The following is a 24,667-nucleotide window of genomic DNA, read 5'->3' as shown; positions in this document are numbered from 1 at the left end:
CCTGCTCGAGATCTACTTGTTGTTTCACATCCATTTGTGAACTAATTAGTAAGCTTAAAAAAAGATATCAGATGAGTGTTCAGACATTTTTCCACTCAGAAGACACCAGGAAAATGCAAGTTTAAATGACAGTGCATTTCTCATAGACCAGGACCTGGAAAGGGGGATTTAGGATGCAGCCAGCACAGAGGACCTGACAGGTTATTGTGCCTAATTGTCTCAGAATTAGTAGCATTTTCATCTTTACTCACTTCTCAAGTACCACATGAATGTAATTTTTATCTTCTCCAATCACAATTTCCCAAGGCACATTTACAGCTTCCATTTTTCAGTTATTTTAGCTGAATTTCCCATATCCCTGTCTTTCACTTTAACCCCAGACCCAAAGCTCACGTCAATATCTGTTATCAAAGGCACTGCATTTCCTTCTTGCTGACTTTGGCAAAATGAACTTCTCAAAACTGTTCAGAACACTTCAAAACTGCCAGATCTTTTTGCTGCTTCTTCAGTTGTATCCCACTACTCTCTTTGCATCCAAGCAGGGACTCTCCCTCTTGCTCCTGGGTTTGTTTTTCCTTTCTGTTGCCTATGTGTCTTCAAGAGTAGCTGAGGAATTAGTGGTGGCTGCCAAGGGGTATCCCCAAACATCTTAAAATGATGTGCACTAAGAAATTCTGAATAATTGAGGAGAAACAAAGGATGAAATAAATGAACAAGAAGGAGTTCAAGGACTGGGAGCATGAGAATCACGGTGTAAGATTCAGTCTTTGTTCAGGCAAAATCCTTTGGTTTTTTTAGGGAATGGTATTTTGAACCTGGTTATGCAGGGAGGGGATTACATGAATTGGATATTCAAGAGCCTAGCTGAATGCCTTTTGATAACTAAAGTGTTATAGGACACCTGACACAGAGACAGTGCTACTGCAGTGCCATGATTGAGAGAGACGGGGGGCAGCTTGATGCAAGCTAAGTTCCATTTATTGTACATTCAGCCCTTGGTTATATATCACAGTATCACAGTATCATCAGGGTTGGAAGAGACCTCACAGATCATCAAGTCCAACCCTTTACCACAGAGCTCAAGGCTAGACCATGGCACCAAGTGCCACGTCCAACATACAAGCTAAAAGATCATGCCAAATCCTAATTGGTCATTAAGACAGACCTCAGTACATACCTCATTAAGACAGACCTCGTGTGTTAGCAACTAGGTAAGCAAAGGTTAACAAACCACAGGCTCATATTCCACATAACTCACTCTGCTACAACATTCTTAAGGTCATTTCCACCCTCTATTTACTTTACTCAGTACTTTCCCCCTTTATACATTCAGAACCCATGGCTTATGTTCTAGTATGTCAGCACTAAAAGCCCTACCATTCCCAACACTGCAGTAGGGTAGAGAGGCTAGGGAACTGAGGATGGAAATCCATGGAAAATAAGGCTCTTCTAGCTTCACTTCTTACAGGACAACTCGATTTACTTTTGTTGTTAATGAATAACTCACTCACTGCCAGCTCCAGCCTGAGCTCAAACCCACCTGTGCAGTACGGATGCCTTTTTGTGCAGCCACGGCCACTCCTGGTAGCCATTCACAACGTTTTCAACACACTGCATTATGAATACAAATAGCAAACCAGGGAAAGGAAAATGCATCTTCCTTGTGCATCCAGGTAATTCATGAAAGGAGGCTGGGTGAACTGTTTCTGCTGCCTGTAATACTCCAGTTAATTGGACAACTGCTGTGCCAGAAAACCTCTTCCCCACCTACAGCAAGTAAAATTTATACTGGTGGTTGATAACAAGAACATCTTGATAAAATGGCTGAATTTATTTTATACCTGTAAATGAAAAGAGCTCTTAACAAAGGGGGGTAACTGATATGCTCAGTAAATCAAGGATAAAAGGACACAGGAGCTATTGAAGATTTTTTTCCCCTTGTCTTTTCTTTCTAAACCTTTTGATGAGGTGCCCTGTTGCTCTGAGATGAGCTTCCACTGAAGTACTTTTGGAATTATCTCAAAGAGAAACGGATCATTTAAATGAGTTAAAGCCCCCTAACCAGATCCACTATCTCCAACCTCAGGTTCATTTTTCACACTAAGAATTTTCTGAAATTTATAAAATAAATTTACATGGGAACCAGGAGCTTATAAGACAAAGAAGCCTCATTCATTTTTTCCCCCACTTACTTCTGAAGTAGGGAAGGGTGATACATTTAGAATAAAGATGAAAGCAAATATGTAGAGGAGAGGGAATATTCTGATAAACTTGTGTTTATCAGCCTTGAGTGTTTAGAAAACACCTATAGGCAATGATTCTTCACATTTCTCCAGACCTACCTGGGATTTTGTTCCTTCAGGGAAAGTTCAATTAAAGATAAGATAAGGTCCTCCTTTCTATTTACTTTTTTATTTTATTTTATTTTAGACAACAGAGAGAATTTGAAAGGTGTAGGACAGGAGAGCAGGCTGCAATTTTTTTTTAATATAGAGTGAAAGATTGTTTTTTCTCTCAGGTTTGTTTTCTTCTGGGAATGAGAGATATTGTGTGTGCCAGAAGGAAGCCAGACATGGCTGGAATACTCAACAGACTGGACCTGTAAGTTTCCTATGACCTCTATAGGTTACACAACTTTACAGTCCTCTTCATTTCTTTGGAAGGGTTGGTTGGTCTTTTTCCTCATCAGCTAGGCGTCCTGGGCTGGATCAGGAAGAGTGTGGCCAACAGGACAAGGGAGGTTATTCTTCCCCTGTACTCAACACTGGTCAGGACACACCTTGAGTACTGTGTCCAGTTCTGAGCTATTCAATTCAAGAGAGATGTTGAGATACTGGAATGTGGCCAGAAAAGGGTGACAAATCTGGTGAGAGGCCTGGAACACAAACACTATGAGGAGAGGCTGAAGGAGCTGGGGATGTGCAGCCTGGAGAAGAGGAGGCTCAGGGCAGACCTCATTGCTGTCTACAACTCCCTGAAGGGAGGCTGTAGCCAGGTGGGGTTGATCCCTTCTCCCAATCAACCAGCAACAGAACAAGGGGACACAGTCTCAAGTTGTGCCAGAGGAGGTCTAGGCTGGATGTTAGGAGGAAGTTGTTCACAGAGAGAGTGATTGGCATTGGAATGGGCTGCCCAGGGAGGTGGTGGAGGCACCGTCCCTGGAGGTCTTCAAGAAAAGCCTGGATGAGGCACTCAGTTCCATGGTCTGGTTGACTGGATAGGTCTGGGTGGTAGGTTGGACTGGATGAGCTTGGAAGTCTCTTCCAAACTGGTTGATTCCATGATTCTAACTAGGTGTGGGGTGGACCAAGATTAGCCTGAGACTCTGTGTGTGTTTGTATGGACAGAGATAGTCTGTTACAAAATCTGCTATATATCTGCTCTGCATTTCAATAAAGATCTAGCACTAAAAGATACATCTACTTCTATTGTGATCCTGCTCTGCCAGGGGAGTTGGACTAGATGAAGAGAAGGCTCTGGGGAGACCTAAGAACAGCCTTCCAGTACCTGAAGGAGGCCTACAAAAAGGATGAAGAGAGACTGTTTACAATGGCCTGGGGTGAAAGGACTAGGCACAATGGCTTCAAACTTGAGAAAGGCAGATTTAGATTGGATGTTGGTAACAAGTTCTTTACTATGAGAGTGGTGGAACACTGGGACAGATTGCTCAGGGAGGTGGTTGGGGCCCCATCCCTGGAGATGTTCTAAGTGAGTCTCCTTTTCTCCTTCAAAACCTGCCTGGATGCATTTCGTGTGAACCACCCTAGGTGATCCTGCCTTGGCAGCGAGGTTGGACTCCATGATCTCTGGAAGTCCCTTCCAACCTCTAAAATTCTGTGCTTCTGTGAGACTCAACAGGGCTCTGGGCAACCTGGACTAGTTGAGGAAGTCACCGCTGACTTCAGCAGGGACTGGGCTAGATTATCTTTGGACTTCCCTTCCAACCCAGACCATTCTATGATTCCATGATCTTTAGAGGTTCCTTCCAACCCCTGACATTCTGTGATTCTATGATTCTGAGCTTGAGCTATTGTTTATTGTCTGTTACAAGGAATGATTGTACCCCAGTATGCAGGCATATGCATCTAAACCTTGAAAGCACTTCATCCCCCTGTGGTAGAGGAAGCATTATGCTGAGAAGCTCTGGCATGCCAGACAAAATGATGGACTTCTAGACCCAGATGAATACTGTATTTCAGTCCTTACCTGAACAGATACCCATTGATCTCAGCTAGACTTCCATACACACAAGCACTGCTATAAGGATATGTTTGAAAGGCATGCTTTTAGTATGGTTCTCAAAATGCAGTTTTGATGCAACATCACCAGAAGATGCAAGTGGCCACAGAGGCATAGTACTGGGATACATCTTAAGAAGTCTTAGGGCATCCAAGTAACATTCCAAAAGCTGGAAAATCTAGTAAGAGGTCATCACTGCTATAGTTTCCATACTTTCCTGGACTGTGATTGGCTTCTGTGTGATCTACCAACATAGTCAAGGAGTAGGAAGATGTCAGAATGGATTCTTTTGTTTTGGTGCTTTAATGCTAGCTTTGCTTGCCAGCATTCAGGGTTCAATAAAAGCAGACAGGTCTCAAAAAAAAAATTGAAGCATAAATAGATGAACTCTTTAAAATAATCTAAGTTCTGTCATCTTGATGTGAAATATAGGCCTAAGTGTCCTGCTGAAGTAAAAGCTGACTGCACGTTCCATAAGTGTTGAAGTTTTCTCAGAGCATCTTGGGCTGGGAAATGTTTTAACTACAGATCTCCTTGCCACAATAGATGGAATGGAAACATTCAAAGTTAAATGCTTTTTTTTTAAGGTAGAAAACAAAGCATCCATAAAGAAACAAAGTCATATCACAGGACGAGGTCTCTGGGTAGCTACTGTTTTGAGGGAAGGTGTAATTAGTTGTGCAATGGAGAAGGTGAACTTAGTTGTGTTTCAGTAGCATTTATAATGATTTCAGTAGCTAGAATGCTGATAGGTATGTGCAGGGGGTTGGCTTGAAGATTTCCTTGAGAGGCAGAAGGTTAGGATTCCTGTGGTCTCCTGTCATATTTAATTCATATCCTCTAGCCTTCTTCACCACATTTATTGAATTACCAGAATAAAATTCAATGAACCAAAAACAAAAGAAGAGAGGACAAGGCAAATCCTGATTTCTCTTACCTCCCTGCTGCACAGCTGACTTCAGTGAGCTTGTAAGAGAGCATCTTAAGGCAGAATTTGGAAGGAGGAGAGGTTCACCCCTCTCACCACCCCCATAATTGCATTCAGGTAATTTATTGCAAGGAGTAGGTATTTGCATGTGGGAGCAAGGACACAATTCCTACTAGTCAAGATTCTCCCCGTATGCTTTTTAAGGCTAACGCTTGTGTACTCTGTGTGTGTGTTTATCAGGTTCCTTCTTGACACAAATGAGATGGCAGTAGATTGTCTTTTCAAAGCCATTCTTCAGAAAAGCATCACTGGCAATTCATCACACCAGTGCTAAGAGGCAATCCCCAAACATCTTCAAGATACTACTTTCAGGGAAGTGCCCTATTGGCACACTCATAAGATGATTCCCTGCAATCAGCTCTCGTTAAACTGATACAGCCTTTATCCTTCCTTCACAGGTGAGGTGTAATAAGCACAGGGTTTCCAGCAGGCAGTTGTGGAATCTGCTTCTGGAGATGGAGAATACCTGTAGACAGGCTCTGTGATTTTGGAGAAGATTTTCATCTACTTTTTTTTTTTTTTTTTTTAAAATGCCTTTTAAATTGTCCTGGTCTGCTTTGGGTACCATTTTGGATCACTCAGGTTTCTCAGCTACCTCTTTAGCCAAATCCACACACCTTCTGTACTGCAGTTTAGACACCCATACAGTGAAAACAGAGCAGTTCCCCAGCGTGAGCACAGTCCTATCAGAACCTCACACAAATGACCTGTACCAGTACCCCATAACATCTTTACAACAGTGTAATTTGCTTTTAGAGCTGGGCAGGTGCAAATCCGCTCGTTGAGTCTGACCCAAAATATTAATCAAAAAAAGAAGACATAAAATGTTTTGAAATCCTATCCAAAACTGCAAGCTCACCAATATTTAGCACTGGCATTTGAATTTTTGGAAATGTCACAGCTAATAAATAATGTATTATTTTCTGAGCTACAGTGTACATTTTTATTTCAAAACTTGAAGCTGCTTAACTCCCCCAAAATAGGTGTTCTGCTCACGTACATACCCACCTATGGGATGGCTCCCTTTCCACTTGATACATTTAATAAAGGTAACCAGATGCTTTGTGTTTTTAATGGCTTGTTCTGCATCCCAACAAAATGTCCCTGTTTTGGCTGTGATTGCAGATGATTCATTCTGAAACCCAGCCCAGCTGCTCTGACACAGCTGAGGCAGGGCACGGTTAAAAAATAAGCCATCTGTGCAAAAGAAGTGGGCTGGAGGAGTGCTTTGTCAGGAAAAGGCTGTCATTTCTTGGTCACTCTGTTTTCTAGGCATCCAGTAACCCAAGTCTTACAGGTCCAATCTTTCTGCTTCTGCAGTTAAATTCTGCAGTCATATTCCATCTCCCATCATATTCTCTTCCTTCTCATAGAAACCCTTCAGCCTGCTCTGCTGTATAAGATCATGTGTAAATCACACATCTCTGGAAAATGTAAGATGCTGCTCCCACTTTTACTTCTCTCCAATCATATGGCAAAATTTCTGCCCCTGTCACTGCATCAGCCAAGCCTCATGCTAGAAAGAACAAGAGGGATTCATTTATGGCTTTTCTGAATGATTAACTCTGCCCAGCTCTGTATTAGCATCGCTATTGTCAGTGCTGCCAAAAGAGAGATCCTGAATTCAACAGATGTGCCAGTCTTGCCACTTTCTTGCAGGCTAGCTGGATTGAAGGGCAACATTCTACCCACAGGCAAAGCTCTCTCTTGCCTCAGCAAGAGACAGAGATGCATATTTGATGGCAAAACTCGTTCTGGAGTAAGATAAGCTACTTTAAGCCTTGAGAAGATTCTGGCCCCGCAACACCTTTGGTGTCATCTGCAGGTGAAGTGGTGCCGATGCCTTCTTCTTGCCCTGATGTTGGAGCATCCAGCAAGAGCAGCTCAGTAGAACACCTCCGTTCCGTTAGGAAGTAAAGGTTCCTGTCAAATTTGCTTTACAGCCTGTGCTCTCTAGCATTTGAAAGAACCATTGCAACTCAAGTCATCTGGCATGCACACGAATGACAAATAGTCTTCAGAGGCAATAAATTAGCAATTTCAAGGCTTTACTTCCCCTCATGGACTAATTGCCAGAGATTATAGTATATTATGAGAGAGCAATGATACTAATGCCTAAATATGCTTCAGTGATTATAGAGCTATCCTCAATAACCAAGCTGTTTAAATGTCAATGCAAGAAAGCTCTTTATTATGAGATTAAATATTATTTTGAAGCAATGCAACAGGAACTTCCTAGGCTTCATGCCTGCATTAATACTGACTTTATGCAATGTAGATTGGCCAAAAAATGCTTGAAAAAAAATGTCTACAATAAAGGATCCTGAAATATTTTTGTGCTGCAAACTTGAACAGTACTCCTGATAAGAAAGAGGATCCTGGCATCTTTTTGTTTTGCATTTGTTACTGACACACTGTTGTCTTCACTCTTTCCTCTGTTTTATACTGAAACTTATGTAACACCAATGAATAGAGGAGATAAATTCTTATTTTCTCTTAGTGTAAGTGCAAAGATTTCTTCTTTTTTTTTTTTTCCTCCCCCATGTCTAATTGCTAGTATCATGCACAAGTGCTTTTGACAGTTCTGCCCCTCAGGTCTAAATAATCTGTTAGTACTCTGGACTGAGAGAACCTATGGAATCCCTGGAAGTTGGGAGTTCCAATTTCTATATTCAGCTGCTGACATGAAGAAGAGAACAAAAGTGTTTTTAAGCCATAACTGCAGTTCCACAGTTCTGGAATCACAGAATCAATGAGATTGGAAGAGACCTCCAAGATCATCCAGTCCAACCTACCACCCAGACCTATGCAATCAACTAGACCATGGCACTAAGTGCCTCAGCCAGGCTTTTCTTGAACTCCTCCAGGGATGATGACTCCACCACCTCCCTGGGCAGACCATTCCAATGCCAATCACTCTCTCTGTGAAAAACTTCCTCCTAACATCCAGCCTAGACTTCCTCTGGCACAACTTGAGACTGTGTCCCCTTGTTCTGTTGCTGGTTGATTGGGAGAAGGGATCAACCCCACCTGGCTACATCCTCCCTTCAGGGAGTTGTAGACAGCAATGAGGTCCCCCCGAGCCTCCTCTTCTCCAGGCTGCACATCCCCAGCTCCTTCAGCCTCTCCTCATAGTGTTTGTGTTCCAGGCCTCTCACCAGCTTTGTCACCCTTGTCTGGATACACTCCAGTATCCCAACATCCCTTTTGAATTGAGAAGCCCAGAATTGGATGACACTTGATGACACAGTGGTGGATTTAAAAGGGAGGGAGGCTAAAGGAGCTTTAGCATTCCACTGATTTCTTGTAGGACTCCCCCATTATGAATTTTGTCACATATTTGTGCAGCCTTCCCCTATAGACAACAGCAGAACATGACCCTGCAAAATAAATTCTCTTCTAGGAAACCCCAAACACTGCAGTGAGAGGATGTGGCTGCTCTGCTGTCCAGATCCAACATGCCCTTCCCCTCCTGCTGTTTCTAAAGCCACCTGGTATGATGTTTCATAAATGCAAATCAAGACAGCTACCACACAGTCCATGACCACATCTCCTCTTCCCTACCATTTGAGGACATTTATTAATCTCATTCTGAAGCTGCTACTTTAAAAAGTACTAGGTAAAATTCATCTAGGAAGCTGCACATTTTAGTTTGGCTGTTAAGTTCCAGTGGAAGCTCTATAAATATTAGGAATGTCTTTGAATCTGAAGCTTGTTTTCTAATAAAATTAGTAATTCTGACTAATAATTACTATAGTAGTATAGGCAAAAAATACATAGGCCTTTCAGGACAGATTGTGTAGAGTTAAGGACACAATTCCAGAAAGACAACTGCTAATGAAGTTGTAGTAGAATTCACAGAATCACAGAATCAGTCAGGGTTGGAAGGGACCTCATGGATCATCTAGTTCCAGCCCCCCTGCCATAGGCAGGGACACCCTACCCTAGACAAGGTTGGTCAGAGCCTCATCCAGGCTGGCCTTGAACACTTCCAGGGATGGGGCCTCAACCACCTCCCTGGGTGACCCATTCCAGGCTCTCACCACTCTCATGCTGAACAACTTCCTCCTCACATCCAGTCTGAATCTCTTCACCTCCAGCTTTGCTCCATTCCCCCTAGTCCTGTCACTCCCTGATAGCCTAAAAAGTCCCTCCCCAGCTTCTTTGTAGGCCCTCTTCAGATATTGAAAGACCACAATAAGGTCACCTGGGAGCCTCCTCTTCTCCAGACTGAATAGCCCCAACTCTTGAGAATAAGTATTTTGAGAATAAGTACTTTTCTGTAGGAAGTATTATTCCTTAAACATAGCCTCAAGATCTCTTCCCTGGTGTGCTCCTGAAGTACTTCATATATGGAGGACCAAAGCAAATTAATAGCAAGAGTTTCATTATACCAAACAGTAGCAGGACTGGATATCTGGATCCAAGTCCTAATACTTTCTGCTGCAAGCTGGCAGTCATTAATTCTGAGTTCTTGTTGCTCCATCTTGGCTGACTTCTTCAACCATTTTGTATTTCATCTATCAAACATAATGCCTGTTTACCTCAGCACGTCTGAAGCTCTTTCTGATGCTCAGGTAAAAGACACCTGCCATATACACTCAGAAAAGACATAAATTGCTCCATCATTTGTAACATTTTCAATGATCTTTATCTATTAAAATCACAGTGTGACTGACAAGGAACATGCTAAAAGGCCATGAGAAATCTTTTTCCTGCTCTTCCAGGCAGATAATAATCTGACATCTTTTTTGTCATGTCTTGACTTAGAACACATGATGGGAAACTGTCTCTACCCTTGTAACAGTAATAAAGGTCCAATTCTGATGCTAAGTAAATAACCAGGATTAATAAGCTGACACTGCTCAAAGGAGAATTATGTGGACTTACAACAGAATGGGGAAATGTTATCTGCATTTGGCCACTTTTATGCAAATATTACTTGAAATTAGATTAAAATCCTCTTTAACTTTTTGCAGGCATCTTACTCCCAGCTCTCACTTACCATATATCCTGGAGCACATGTACACTTCCCTGTGATGCTGTCACAATCTGCACCATTCTGGCAAGGGCAGGTTAGCTCGCAGTCTTCACCATAGTATCCAGGGGGACAGGTTTCATTGCAGTAAAGTCCAGCCCAGCCAGCTTTGCAGCTACATTCTCCAGACAATGGATGGCAACTAAAACAGACAGACAGACATTAATGAGATGTGGACATGAAAGGAAAAACACAGTCTGTAACCAGCAGCAGAACATTTTACAGTGCAAGAGTCATGCTACGAATAGACAAACCCCAAAACTGTTAAGGCTGGTGAACATAAGTAGTCATATAACTTAAAGTGTGAATAGGGAATATGGTGCCAAATACCAGCCTGGCACACCATTTCCAAACATCTGGAACTGCCACAGCACTGCTACTGTACCATTCTCAAATCAGTGTGGCTTGGCTCATTGACATTACCACCACACCATTAATCCATGGTGTTCCATAACATATCTGTACCATAGTTTTTGGTTGTAATACAGTCAGTTAAAAATGCTCAGGGTTAGAAATTCCAGTGGATGGAAGAATGCAACCAAGAGAGTTGTGAAGATAAATCTGAGTCCTGTAACAGGACCCTTCCCTTCCCTTCCCTTCCCTTCCCTTCCCTTCCCTTCCCTTCCCTTCCCTTCCCTTCCCTTCCCTTCCCTTCCCTTCCCTTCCCTTCCCTTCCCTTCCCTTCCCTTCCCTTCCCTTCCCTTCCCTTCCCTTCCCTTCCCTTCCCTTCCCTTCCCTTCCCTTCCCTTCCCTTCCCTTCCCTTCCCTTCCCTTCCCTTCCCTTCCCTTCCCTTCCCTTCCCTGTTTCAAAAGTGAGTGCCAGCTCAGCAGAACTATTCATCAAGAAGAGATAAAAAGTAAACTGCTTTGGAAAGGAAAAATCTCCTCAAAAGAAGGAGGTTTTCAGGGAATATTCAGCCACAGTGAACAGAATTACCTGAAGCCCTGGGATTTCTTTGTGGCTAGAGTCAACAGGAGATCTGGGACTAAACCTCAGCTAAGCAGGGAAAGGAGTCAATCTCCTTTATGGTGAATAATGAGCACTGCCAGCCAACATTAATCCTCTGGCTTCATTTCTGTTCAGACAATTCCACACTCTTGTGAGAGTACACAGAGATTAAAGCAGAAAGGAGAGTCAAGCCCAAAATGGACTGGTCCTTTTGCATGTGGTAGGTGGAAGATCCACCCCTTTGCTTCTCCCACTATGAAAGAGTTTATCCTTATTCACCATTTTCTCTGAGTAGAAAGAGCATTTCACAGGTTTTCTTAGGGCACTGGCTCCTCCCAGCAGGAAAGCCATGCTGAGGCTGTGGCTGGGGAAAGGAAGGGAAGACTGGAGGTGTGCTTTGAAGAGAGAGAGGTTTCTGTGGGATGGCAGGGGGGGCACAGTGGGGTGTCTTGTTTAGGGAGATGAGGTGGACAAAAGAAAGAGCAGAGGATGGAGCCTGGTCTTTGGAAGAGGACCCCGCATTGCTTCAGGTCAGTTAGGAGAGTAAGGCTTCACCTGAGAGAACTCAGCATGTTCCGGGGACCTCTGCACCAGAAGACTGCACCAGAATAGCACTGTCTAGCCCTTAGTCAGAAAGATGAGAAATAATATTGCTACAAACCAGATTCTCTTTATTATTCTCAGAACAAGAAAGAGTAGAGTTCTGCGAGGTGGCACCTCTCTGCGGACCTGTCTGCTGGTATTTTACCTCATAGAAACTATTTATTTTCCTCTACAGTTATTTACTGCAGGAGTTTAATATTGTAGACATGGCTAAATGAGTTCCTCTACACCTCTAAAATTAATGTAATACACGTTAATTTTCTAGGTAACCTCATGCACTGTAATTTCCAAGTATGTTTCTGGCAATTACTGGTAGGAGAAGTTATTCATATAGTGTTGTGGCTAAGAATGATCAAATTTTGTGAGTGTCGTATGTTTTGTCATAAATAGTGTTTTACTGAGTAATTAAAACAATTCATCAGCCTAACAAACTACCATCCATGAAATTCTTCTTACAAAGCAGTCCCTGAAATTATGGTTGCTCACAAAGCACCTCTTAACATTCAGATGAAAACCATAAAAGCTCATTTTTTTCTCCCTCAGTGTCTATTAATCATTACCTAATAGGAGCAGAAAGCTAGACATTAAAGAAATATTTTTAAGTGGATTTTTTTTGTTGTTGTTCCTCTGTTTTCACTGTTACTGCACATATCATATGGTTCCATGAAAACTGCATCTGTTGGCTAAATTAAATCTTTCAGAGGTAATATATGATCATGGCAGTTTGAATCAGTCTACGACAATTCAATTCAAAGTGCTACACTCAGTAAGAATTTTTGCTCCGAGGTTGGCTCCTTCATCAAAATGGACAGCATTTTTGCATGGGATGCTAAAAATCATCCCAGCATGCAGTAAAATAAGAAGTAAAAATCCAACAGGCTTTGCAGAAAGGTCTGCAGGAGATAGGAGCCTTGGACTCCAAACCAAAGTCCAGTAGAATCATAGAACTGTTTTGTTTGGAAAAGACCTTTAAGGACATTTTGTCCAAGCACTCTCTAAGTCTAGCAAGTCTGGTGTTAAACTATGTCCCTCAGCACTACATCTCTGCATCTTTTAAACATTGTCCCAGTGCCTGAGAATCCTTTCAGTGAAGAAGTCTCTTCTGATATCTAATTAGACGGTTGAGAAAATATGCTACCTCCTTCGAGTCTTTCCCACTCCTTCATGAGGCTATGGAAAGTAGGAGCTAGGAAAAGTCCAGTGAAGAAGTTTTAGGTGCCTGCTTTATTCTAATCTTCCGGTGAAGCAAATCCACTTTTGTTATCAGCCTGAACACACCAGAATTGTGTTCTTCTCCTAGACCAAGCACTTGTGGTCTTTCAGTGCTTTGAAATACTTTTGCTGCTTTAAGGAGTGCAGACATTGAAGGTTCAGGAAAAATCTCCACGTTGAATTCCAGACTTATTGTACCCATAACAATAGTTCTGGGTGGGCAGCAACAGTTGCTGAATAGATATACAGCAGGGGAAAGGAAACCTCTCCTTGCCAGGAGCAGAATAAATCTTCCCAAAGCTTTTAGGAAGCCAAACATTAACACGCACATGCACACACACACACACACACACACACCCCCTGGTGTTATGGTAGCATAATGAGAGAAAGGACCTCAACTTACAGAGCTAGGTCTGAAATGAGGTTGTGGACTGTGTCTGGGCAGAGAACATAGGAAACTTGTCTATGATACAAAGAATACAATGCCTTGAACCAAAACCACTTGTTTGACAACTGAGGTGTCCTGACACGGTGTTAACTTGAAGATGGCTGAGATTTATATGTTTAATCAAAATTCAGGAGGCAGCTGTTCTCTTCCTAATCCTGCCAGTGAATCTTGGCCATGTAACTTACATTTTCTGCCTTCATTTTTTTCCATTTGGAAAAGGATGTCTTTCTTCCTTTGGAAACCTTTTAAGATAAGTTGAGATCACTAAACAGTACTAAGGTTTTACTATTAGTTATTTGTTCATTTGTTTTTCTTTCCTATGCTTGTATGTATGTAATTAAAATAATCAGTAAATATATAACAGAATCACAGAATTAACCAGGTTGGAAAAGACCTTTGAGATCATCAAGTCCAACCTATCACCTAATCCTTCTAATTAACCATGGCACTAAGTGCCTCATCCAGCCTCATTTTAAACACCTCTAGGGATGGTGATGCCACTACCTCCCCAGGCAGCCCAGTCCAATGTCAATCACTCTTTCTGAGAAGAACTTCTTCCTAACATCCAGCCTAAACCTGCCCTGGTGCAGTTTGAGACTGTGTCCTCTTATTCTGTCACTGGGTGCCTGAGAGAAGAGACCAACTGCCACCTGGCTACAAGATGCTTTCAGGTAGTTGTAGAGAGCAATAAGGTCTCCCCTGAGCCTCCTCTTTTCCAGGCTGAGATATGAGTTAGGATTTGGAAGTAGAATGAGTATGCATGTATGTGTGAGTTAAGGGTGTATCACTGATATTGGCACAGTGTAAAGCATCATTCTGTTCAAACTATGCACCTAGACATAGATAAATAGCTGTGGAGTTCCTGTATCATCCATCCAACCATCCACACATCCTGGCTGTCCAGTGAGCTAAATGCTAGCTGCATCAAAGTTGAAACATTTGAGGCATTTAATGGCAAAGGTGCAAGACAGAGAAGAAATAGAGCTGGCAATGGGAATTATTTGTGTAATTCCTCCATTCCTCTTCTGAATGATCTTGCAAAGTCCTGAGCCTATGTCACATTTTGCCTTACATCATCTGGAAGGCAACATGTGTAAGGCATTTCTATGTCACCAATAAACTCAAATAAAGACACACACTCAGTTCCTCTAGAGTAGGATCACTGAGTGGCTGGGAAGAAGAATGTGAGGCCTCCAAAAGGACCCCAGAAGACAAAGTAACATCTGCTTTGCAACCACTGCTGTGAGCAGGAAGGGAACCTTACACCCTTGCAAGAGTTTGGCAGTGTTATAGATTAGTATCTTGCATTGAATCTTAATAAGTCTCTTGCATAACAGGAAGGAGTAGCATAGAAAACCTAGAGTGAATGCAAGCAGCCAAGTGCTCCTCTGGCTCTAGGCCACATAGAGGTGGAAACTGGAAGCTGTCCACAGTGCACAACATGGCATGAGAAAGAGGGTGCTCCATGGCTCTTGCTGCAGTTTGGAAGCTACTGCACAGTCCTTGGCTTTTGAGGCATGTATAAAAAGATTACTAGCTGAAATGAAACCCAGAAAGTCTGGTTCGACTTTTACATTTTTGAGGCATCTAATTCTGAGGAAATCAGATGAAACCAGGTAATTCAACTTTCTTAAGGAAAACTGGGGGAAAAGATCCTGTAGCCAGTACAGTCTGTTCCAAATTCTGAATTGGCTCTCCACTCATCTTTCAGCCAACACAACTTCTCCCCAGATCCATGGCATTAGGTCCTTCCAAACTTTTCACTGCTGAAGCAGTAATAGAGTCTCTGGAGATCTGTTCCTTTCACAAAATCCCAGAATCCCAGCATGATGGTGGGTTGAAAGGGACCTCTGGAAATCATCTAGTCCAACACCCCTGCTAAAGCAGAGGCACCCACAGCAGGTTGCCCAGAGATGCAGTGTCCAGGCAGTTTCGTAATCTCTCCAGAGAAAGAGACTCCCTGACCTCCCTGGACAGCCTGCCCCAGTGCCTACTCTATCTCCAAAAGGGACTTTCCTCACCAGCCTACAGGCATTGCAATTCTCTTCTTTGTATCTCCTCTGTGAGCTGCAACTGCAATGGCAGGATATTCCCTTAAACATTCCACAACCTCTTTGGGCAGCCTTTCCCTCACAGGAAAGAAGCTGCTTCTTATGTTCAGATGGAACCTCCTGGATTCCAGTTAGTGCTGTTTGTGCCCTTTGCCTCTTGCTCTGTCACTAGGCACCACTGAAAAAAGTCTGTCCCCTTTCTCTCAGCACTTGCCCTTTAGCTATTGATAAGCATTGAGAAGATCCCTTCTCAGTCTTCTCAAATGGCTCCAGATCCCTGGGGCTGTTTGACTGTGTCACAGCAGAAAAAGTCAAGGCTCGAGATCATTGTATCTTACATGTCTCTGACCTGGGAAAGATACTACTGAAGAGGCATATGGCTCTACAAGCTGATTCCACAGTGGCATTCAAGGCTGGGTGGCTGAAACTATTCCAGCTAATAATTTCCCCCTCTGCTTTTCAGAAGAGCAAGTCAGGATGATGCCTTTCTGACTACTGAAGACTTTCTCAGCATGGGGTTTCTGCATAGGGGAGCTCTATACAGGTGTATGCTTTCCTGTGGAAGGACAGTCCAAGTTACCAACGCATTCTAAATGACCTAATTGTGAGGTTCTTCAAAAGTCCTGTACAAAGTGCCTTTCAGCGTGCTCTGATGCAGAAATGATTAGGCAACATTCTTCAGTCGTTTGCTATGCAGGAGGTTAGACTAGATGATCACACTGGTCTCCTCAGACATTAAAAGAGATAGATAGATAGATAGATCTATGAAAACAAAAAGCTGATTGGGCATTTCTTAATGTTCCTCCTCAACCTGCTCCTCAAAGTCCCCAGAACTTTCCGTTGCAGTCAGCTCTTCAATAACTAAATCAAATGAGTCAAAGAATTAAGCTTCCCTCACCTTCCTTCAGGTGTTCATGGAATTAGCCTACACAATTAAGTGTTGCAACAAGTAGCCAGCATTTTGAACTGCTTTTAGGGAAAAGAGATGGCTGTCACTTAATGAATCACTTTGGAAGACCAGAAAATGGGGAAATGGGAGGAGGTGGGGGGGAAGAGAAGTATGCTGGATGGGACTGGTTAAACAGTCGGTAGAAAGATTTATTCAGAATATGAAGTGCCTTTGGAGAAGGTCATTTTCCATCAACTCTGACATTCTTTGGCTCAGAAATTGACAGCACTCTGAGGAGCTCATTGAAAAGTGGGAAGCTGAAATACCATGGATGAATGAAAGAACATTTGCGGATGTACAGCTTGCTGATATCGCTTTGTTCCATAACAGCAGTGATAAGATGTAGGAGAAAGGGAGATTTTATCAATGGAGAGACTGGGCTCATTTATTAAGGAAATGGAGATAACATCTTAGCAGGGGATGCTGCAAGTGATGCTGACAGAACAGTGATGGGAGGGAAGGCATAAAATGTATCTCTCAGGCAGCAGCCAGGTCAGGCATATAGTGTCTAAGGATGACCACAAGCCCAGAAAAGAGCTGAGAGAGGCTTTCATCTTCCAACTTTTTGAGTTCTCTTAAACTTCAGACCTCATATTTCTTTACAGATGAATGGTGATATTCTGTTCTTATACAAGGGATCTTCTTGCAACCCTCAGAACACCTCTCAGGTAGTTCTTTGACCCAGGATGAGCTCTTGCACCCTCACACCCACAGTCTTCCCCCACTCCCCCACTTAAAAGGTGAACTGAGCACTTTGCTGGCAAGCAGAAGCCAAGCTCAGCCTTGCCTGTGGCCTGTAGTCGTTCCACTCTATTTACACCTCTGTAGGAAAATGGGCACTCAGACAGGTTTCTGCAGGCTAGGAGAGGGGGGGTGATGGCACACTGTGCCAGCTACTGTCAAAGAGCATATTCTCACCCTCCAGCACACACGAGGAACAGCTTTCACTGAGGACCAGTTACCTTGTATTCACCCCAGGTTTAAGTTGTGCATGCTGGCAGGTACTGTGGTGGTGTGACATGCAGGAACTTATGCCTTAGCTCACTCTGCAGTAATTCTTGAGGCATCCCCTCTCCTCAGTACAACACAATGTTAACCTTGTGTGTGTGAAATGCTCAGCTTGCACCTTAGGGATGGCATTTCTTGCAATGATTTTAAGATACACAGAGTAACCAGAAGTGATAGAAGCCTGTTGTACAGAGCTATCTTTGAGGCATCAAACACTTTCGATCCTCACTGGCAAACCCCACAGAGCTACAGCTATCCTTCTGAAGAGGACTTGTAGCATCAGAATTACAAGGCTTTTAAATAATCCATTGTGAGCTCTGACTTTCAGCTAAGCAAAGACTCACAGATGAACTCCAATTCACAAGAAAGATCACCTGTTTATGCCCATGACTGAGACAAATTGAGTCTATCTCAAGCACACAAACAGGTTTGTCTGTAGTGTGTGTGTGTGTGCAGGCACACAGATGAGGTGCTATTGCTTGCATACATTATTGAGGAGAATGTTTACATTTTAGCAGGCTACAACACTGCTAGGCAGGTTTGTCATCAGCAGCAAGACAATCAGGTCCCCTCCTGTCTGGTTTAAAATTGAAGAATGTCCGTATCAAGGGCATATTTGCTTGGGCATCAATTATCCCCACCTCCCTCTGAAGCCTCCACAACCATGGATTGACTATGAATGCTAAGTGCTAATGGGCAGGAAAAGTGGGAGCTGAGGAGCTCAGCATCTTGCAGGCATGGTAAGGAAATGTGGATGCTCTAGTCCATCAGAATAGCCCAGGCCAGGGTCTTTCTGCTGTCCAGTCTCCTTTTACTGTATGTCAGGGAGCAAGGAACCTCCAAACAGCAATTCCAACAGCAAACAAGGCAAAGACTTTTAAATGGGATAACAGGGATAATAAGGAAGAGACTTAAATTCATCTCTCTTTTCTTTTTTATTTTTTTCCCTTTCTTTTCAGTTTGGAAAAACTACCCAAGCCTGCAACAGGCAAGTAAATTCAACCTGTCTCATGCTCTGGATTCTGTTTGTGGCTCTGGCTCTTAGTAATGAGAACCTCGAGAATTAGATCCTACAAAAGCAGAAGAGAATAAAACATCAAAACCTGACCTTTTTAGTGAGTCTTATTGCATTTTAGGTATAGCTCCCTGATATTTATTTTCCTGACTATTTCATGCACACACATACTGAATGATGAGCAAAAATAGGCACACATGAAATGAGAAGAGATGTCTATTTTGACAGTGTCGACTTCATTACAGTTCCACAGCCTGACTTGGGGATATTGATTTCAGTCTATTTATACATCTGCCTCAAGTGTTCTCAACAAGGTAATTTGCCACGAGACATAAACTGAAGCAAATTAGGTTTCATTTTGAACGTCCCCTTGCTGTCTATAGATCTAACAAGCAAACCCATGTCATAAAAAGAGCCAAAATGATGGACTTGGGTAAATATATCTATGTTTTTTAACTTCAGCGGGCTGTTACACACATATATGGGCATCGAATGACAGTTTTCTATGCCTAGAAGGCTGCACTTGCAGGATAAAGATGCATGTCAGACTCTTTTGGATTTTAGCAGGACTGCTTAGATAGTTAACAGATAGATGCTTAGTAGCTGCACTGAGGTTTATGGTTTCAAATCTGAGATAATTTAAATCAAAGGTTACAATACAGAGGAGCTGCCTATGTTCTTAATTCAAACTACAGAGTAAAAGGGAGTAGTTAAGTGCAGTTAATGGACTTTCTTCCCAGCGCTTTGATTTGACCAGCCAATGCACTCCTATATAATATGGTGTACATACCTGAGAGCATTAGTAGCATTGCAAGGACATCTCTTGTTGCATTTGAGGCCATAAAACCCTTCTGGACACATTCTTTCCTGGCAGTAAATCCCTTTAAATCCAGGATCACACAGACACGCTCCGTTTACGTGGTAACACTTTGCACCATTTTGGCAGTCACACCTTTGTGTGCACTGGAAGCCATATGTCCCAATAGGACACTCTTCTTGACACCTGCAACGAAATATGAGAGACAGGATCCAACCAAACATTATAGTCTGATCTGCTTATGACTTTTACACAGGCATGCTTTTGTTAATGAATTAAGCACAGAATCGTTGCTCATTTATTTAAGTAATTTAGTGTGAACTAATGATGTCATTGGAGTGATGTGATATCTTGGGCATGTAAATTGCTGTTAACTGGAAGTGCATTAATCTCTGTCCAATTACACCCTGCAAAATTTGCCTTAGTTAATACTACCTAAGTTAACAAAGTACATTCTTGTTTCCTAGTCTTTGACAATTCCATTCATCAAGCATAAGGAATTGTTATAGAATAAGATACTTCATAAGAAAACTCTAATCTGCTTGCTTTCTCTTCAGCACAGAAGGGTTGTGCACCTCCTTTGGAAAGCACATAGTCCTCTAGTGATAATGAGAGCGGAAAGGGATTATGGTCTATTAAACAATATTGAGTAAAGTGGTCTCCAGCCATGTATAGTTTTACTTTCCCTCTGTGCTGTCATTGCACCAGCTCTACACCAACGAGGAGAAAATATACTCCTTTGTCTTTTGTGTACCTTCTAAGTAACTAAAGCCCAATTTGCTTTTCATCTCTGACTCCAGGGATGCTCAGTAGTAGAAAACCTCCAGACAAATCACTTTCCTGCTCTTTAGTGTAGGATCTTCTCCAAAATTGCCAACGTTTTTAATGTTTGATACACATGAAAATGGAACCTGCATACATCACACAGAGATTGTTTTAAGCTGCACCTTCCAAGCTCTGCTTAAAATATTTCCCTACTGGATAGATTATGAAACCTGCCAAAATGCCTGCTTCATTGTCCTACACAAGCAGTTTAAGTGTTCCTAATATTTCCTATTTTGAAAGGCTCAATTGAGGTCCTAAAGAAAGCAACAGATTCTGTGGCTGACATAAATCAGTGGCTTCAAATTCCTGCACTAAGTCAGTGCTACAGTTTACATGATCCACCGTGAAATACAGCTAGGCCTTTTCAGTTAATAAAAACAGAAAAAGAAGCCCAGGAAAGCCCAATTCCCTTATCACATGGATGCCAGATATTGGAAATTGCCTATCAGCATTAATTTAATCCTGAGCATTGATTAAAGTGGATACTGTAAACTCAGTGGATAGAGGCAGTTGTTAAATGTCTTTCTGCAGGTCATTTCACAGCTGGCAGGTGAGAGGTAATATAGTGATCAGTAATAAAAGATTAATGCGTGATGCAAGCCAGGCAAAACTGCAGCAAACACAGCCAGGATAGAAGAGCATTACTTCTGCAGCTTCAGATTATCATGTTTTACTAAAAATAAATGAACAAAGCAACAGGCCCAGGTAGCAATTCAACTGCAGTGAGCATTAGCACAGTTACTATTTGCACCGCTCAAGTTCAGGAGTTTGTAGGAGACACAAAGAGAAAGAAGCCTGTGACAAAGAGGAAAGCGCCCAGAGAATCATCAGTGGCCATACCATAGCATGGCCTGGGTTGAAAGGGATCTTTTGGGACATCTAGTTCCAAACAGCCCAGATATGGCAGGGACACCTTCCACTAGACCAGATTGCTCAAGACTCTGTCCAACCTGGCCTTGAACACTTTCAGGGAGAGGGCATCCACAGCTTCCTTGGGCAACCTGCTTCACTGTCATCACTGTAAAGAATTTCTTCCTAATAATCAGTCTAAATCTCCCCTCTTCCAGCTCAAAGCCATTCTCCTTCATCCCATCTCTACAAGCCCTTGTGAAAAGTCCCTTCCCAGCTTTCTTGTAGGCCTTCTTCAGGTGCTTGAAGGCTGCTGTAAGATCTCCCCAGAGCTTTCTCTTCAGGCTGAAGAGCACCACCTCTTGCAGCCTCTCCCCATAAGGGAGGTTCTTCAGCCCTTTGATCACCTTGATGGCCTCCTCTGGATGCCTTTCTTGTGTTGAGGACCCTAGAAACAGGCACAGTACTCCAAGTGGGTTCTCATGAGAGCAGAATTTTCCTTCCAGAGAAGCCCTACATCTTCTCAAGCCTTTTTTTTGTCATTCATTTACCTAAAGAAATTCTTCTTGTTCCTCTTTATGTCTCTAGTCAAGTTTAATTCCATCTGTGCTTTAGCTTTCCTAACCCTGGCTGCTTAGGCAACTTCTTTTTAATCCTCCCAGTTAGCCTGTTCTTGCTTCCACTCCCTATGGACTTTCTTTTTGTGCCTAAGTCCAGGAGCATATTGTTCAGTCCTGGCTGCTAGCCCTGCTGCTCTCAGGGTAGCTGAGCTGCAAAGGAAATAAGCAGCAAAGAATGGGTAACATTAGGGCAGAGACACTTAAAGCAAATGAAATGCAATGAAGAAGGTATTAAGATGCCTCCTGTCTCCATGGCTGTGTACAGCTGGGCTAGTTACAGAGCACTGTACTCAGCGAGATGAATACTTAGTCAATAGTGCACTATATCATTCTATATTTATCGAAGATGAAGCATTACCTTGCAGGGAGAAAAGCATCTGGAAATGAAATATTGATGACCTAATCCATTTACATAATTAGCCTCTTTCTACTAACAATTTAACCAACTTATTTATTTGGAGATCAAGCAGCTACCGCTAATGAATTTTATACAAAGAATACTAATAACGACTCCTCTGGAACACAGGAATAATCACAGCAGGAATTAGCTTTCTACTTAAACATCTTTCCTTTGCAACATATCAATCTAATGTGTCCATAGCACCATTAACAACCAGATACATTGTTCAATTAAATTACAAAATGAGCTGCTAAGCCCTAGTTATGTTTCTTGTTTAATTTACATTGCTTTCTGCCTATCTGGGGAGATTCCTATTATAATATCCACTGAACTTTAATATGTACTATAATTATTTGGGTTGGGATAGGATAATATGGCTGTCACCTGTAGAATTAATGGAAGCAATTTCACAAAATATAAAACATAAGGCAGCCTGCCTAACAGATGAACTTGCTACATACACCTACAATTTCTCCAAATACATTTTTTTTCCATGGGATAATACTGTCAAATTTTTTTAAGGCTTTTCAATTTGTTTGTTTTGAAACAGTGATCACATTTGTGGAGCACTGTCAAATATTAAAAGTCATCTAAAATACACTAACCTAGAGACTGCCATTCTGTCGATGAACAATACAGGTACAAAAACAGCAACAGGGGAACAAGTCTGCTCATATTGTTAGAGCAAATCTGGCCTTCGTTCTGTTAAAATTCAATCTTTAGGCTTAATGGCAATACGGAAAACAGAGCTCAAACTGCTTGTTCGCTGCTCCTGTCAGCCACTGAATTTGTCCTAAGCTCCTAACTGTGCTTCTCTATTCCATTCCAGTTTGCAGAACATACACTTACATGACATAGCCAGGCATTTTAGCAGAGCACACTTACTAATAACACCTGCCAACTTCCTAGATAGTATTTGCCACTTCCTGGAAAACTGGTGGGGAATAGCATATGGCAGTTATACCTTACATAGAACTTTATGACCTTTTCACCTCCACAGGTATTTATCTAACTATATGTTATTATCATCCACCACAAGACAGCAAACTGCAGTACTGTATAGTACTGACTGGCAATTAGAAATCATAGAATCAACCAGGTTGGAAGAGACCTCCAAGATCATCCAGTCCAACCTAGTACCCAGCCCTATCCAGTCAACCAGACCATGGCACTAAGTGCCTCATCCAGGCTTTTCTTGAACACCTCCAGGGACGGTGACTCCACCACCTCCCTGGGCAGCCCATTCCAATGGCAATGTCATAGCAGGTGAAGTTTGTTTACATTTTCATTGTTATTTGCAATATTGGTTATTATTAAGAAAATGTTTTCAGTACCTTTAAAAAATTTAGCACTATTTTGGGGTGCAGCAGCATTCTCCTGCTAGGTTTGTAATTATACTGTAGCACTGCAACAGTTGCATGAGGTCCAGAAAGTAAAATAGACTTTAAGTTCCAATGGTGCTGACTAATCTGTTGCATTGTCCATGCTGTATGAACATATAGCTAAGGAAAGCAATGTAAACCTCTTAAAGTCATAGAATGGTTTGGGTTGGAAGGGACCTTTAAAGGTCGTCTCTAATCCAACCCCCCCTGCAGTCAGCAAGGACATCTGCAACTAGGGCAGGTTGCTCAGAGTTCCAAACAACCTGACCTGGAATGCTTTCAGGGATAAGACCTTGTGTCTGCTCTAGTTCTCACTAAAATTCATGGGCAATCTACTGTTAGCTAACTGCAGTTAAGAGCAAGGTCCTTAACTCATGTGCCTGCTCAGACCAAACCACTGCAGGCCACGTACTGTCCTAGCCCAGCGAGAGGTGAACTCTCTCTGAATGCAATGGACATAAGGTTTCACTTCGCTTGTTGAAGGCTGATTAAAGGCTGATAGATAAACATACTTCAACCTTCTGAGAACCCATTGAAAGGTGGCAATTTCTAGGCTAATACAGTTTCCCTCTGATGCTGGAAAATCTCTCTGGACTGCCCATTTATGTAACTTCCTCCTGTTCTCATGCATCCTTCCACACTCCTACATTTCTGATCTTCCCTCCCAACTCAATGATCTTTAAGGGCTTTTCCAGCCCAAACAATTCTATGACTCTGTGTCTTTTACTTCCCTGCTCTGGAGGGAGCAGTTGAGCCATTCCTAAAGGTTTTGCTTGGGTGCAAGTACACAATGTATCTTTCCCTCAGCTTCTTTTCCACCTCTTCCAACTGACTGTGCCTTATTTTCTCCCTTCCTGCTTCTGTCTTCCCAAGCAATATCTCTCTTTGGAGCACAACTCTCTTACTTTCCTCCATGTACCAACCTGAAGAGCCTATACTCCCTGTTGCCATTCAGGAGCTCCACTGCTGTTCTCACTTTGTGCCACATGCTTGTGGAAGAACCAGGTCTTAGGCTGCATGTCCTCCCTCATGGCAGGGGTGATTTCGGCAGCTGAGCAAAGAAGCTGGCTCAGCTATGGGCTGCTGGCTGGGAGCTCCCAACCGCTCTGACTCTGTTGATTCACATCCAGCCAGAAATCAGTCTAGGTCTGCAGCATCCAGTTGAGGACACCTAGAGATAGAGGGCTTTTTACAGCCTTCCTGAGCATGGCCAGCACTGGGTGGGGCTCGGAAATGAAGTGGTCACCAATATAAGTGTTCAGACTGTTAGTGAA

The 24,667-nt window shown here is 42.5% G+C and overlaps 1 protein-coding gene across 19 annotated transcripts in view; it reads right to left on the bottom strand.

The window, feature by feature from the left end:
• The window catches only part of MEGF11 (multiple EGF like domains 11), a 408,774-nt gene that overhangs the window by 79,801 nt on the left and 304,306 nt on the right, over positions 1 to 24,667 (bottom strand). For all 19 annotated transcript variants that reach the window (XR_010305406.1, XM_064157920.1, XM_064157921.1 and 16 more), the window contains 2 exons: positions 19,291 to 19,503; positions 10,233 to 10,407 (listed from right to left, as the gene is read on the bottom strand). Coding sequence is in view for 18 of the 19 variants with exons in the window: in XM_064157920.1 (XP_064013990.1) it covers positions 10,233 to 10,407; positions 19,291 to 19,503 (388 nt within the window). In the remaining variant the exon portion in view is untranslated. The remainder of the gene's footprint in view (positions 1 to 10,232; positions 10,408 to 19,290; positions 19,504 to 24,667) is intronic.

This window comes from Pogoniulus pusillus, chromosome 17, assembly GCF_015220805.1.
Source record: "Pogoniulus pusillus isolate bPogPus1 chromosome 17, bPogPus1.pri, whole genome shotgun sequence".
In the NCBI taxonomy this organism is placed as follows: domain Eukaryota; kingdom Metazoa; phylum Chordata; class Aves; order Piciformes; family Lybiidae; genus Pogoniulus; species Pogoniulus pusillus.
This window is presented reverse-complemented; position numbering and strand designations above follow the sequence as displayed.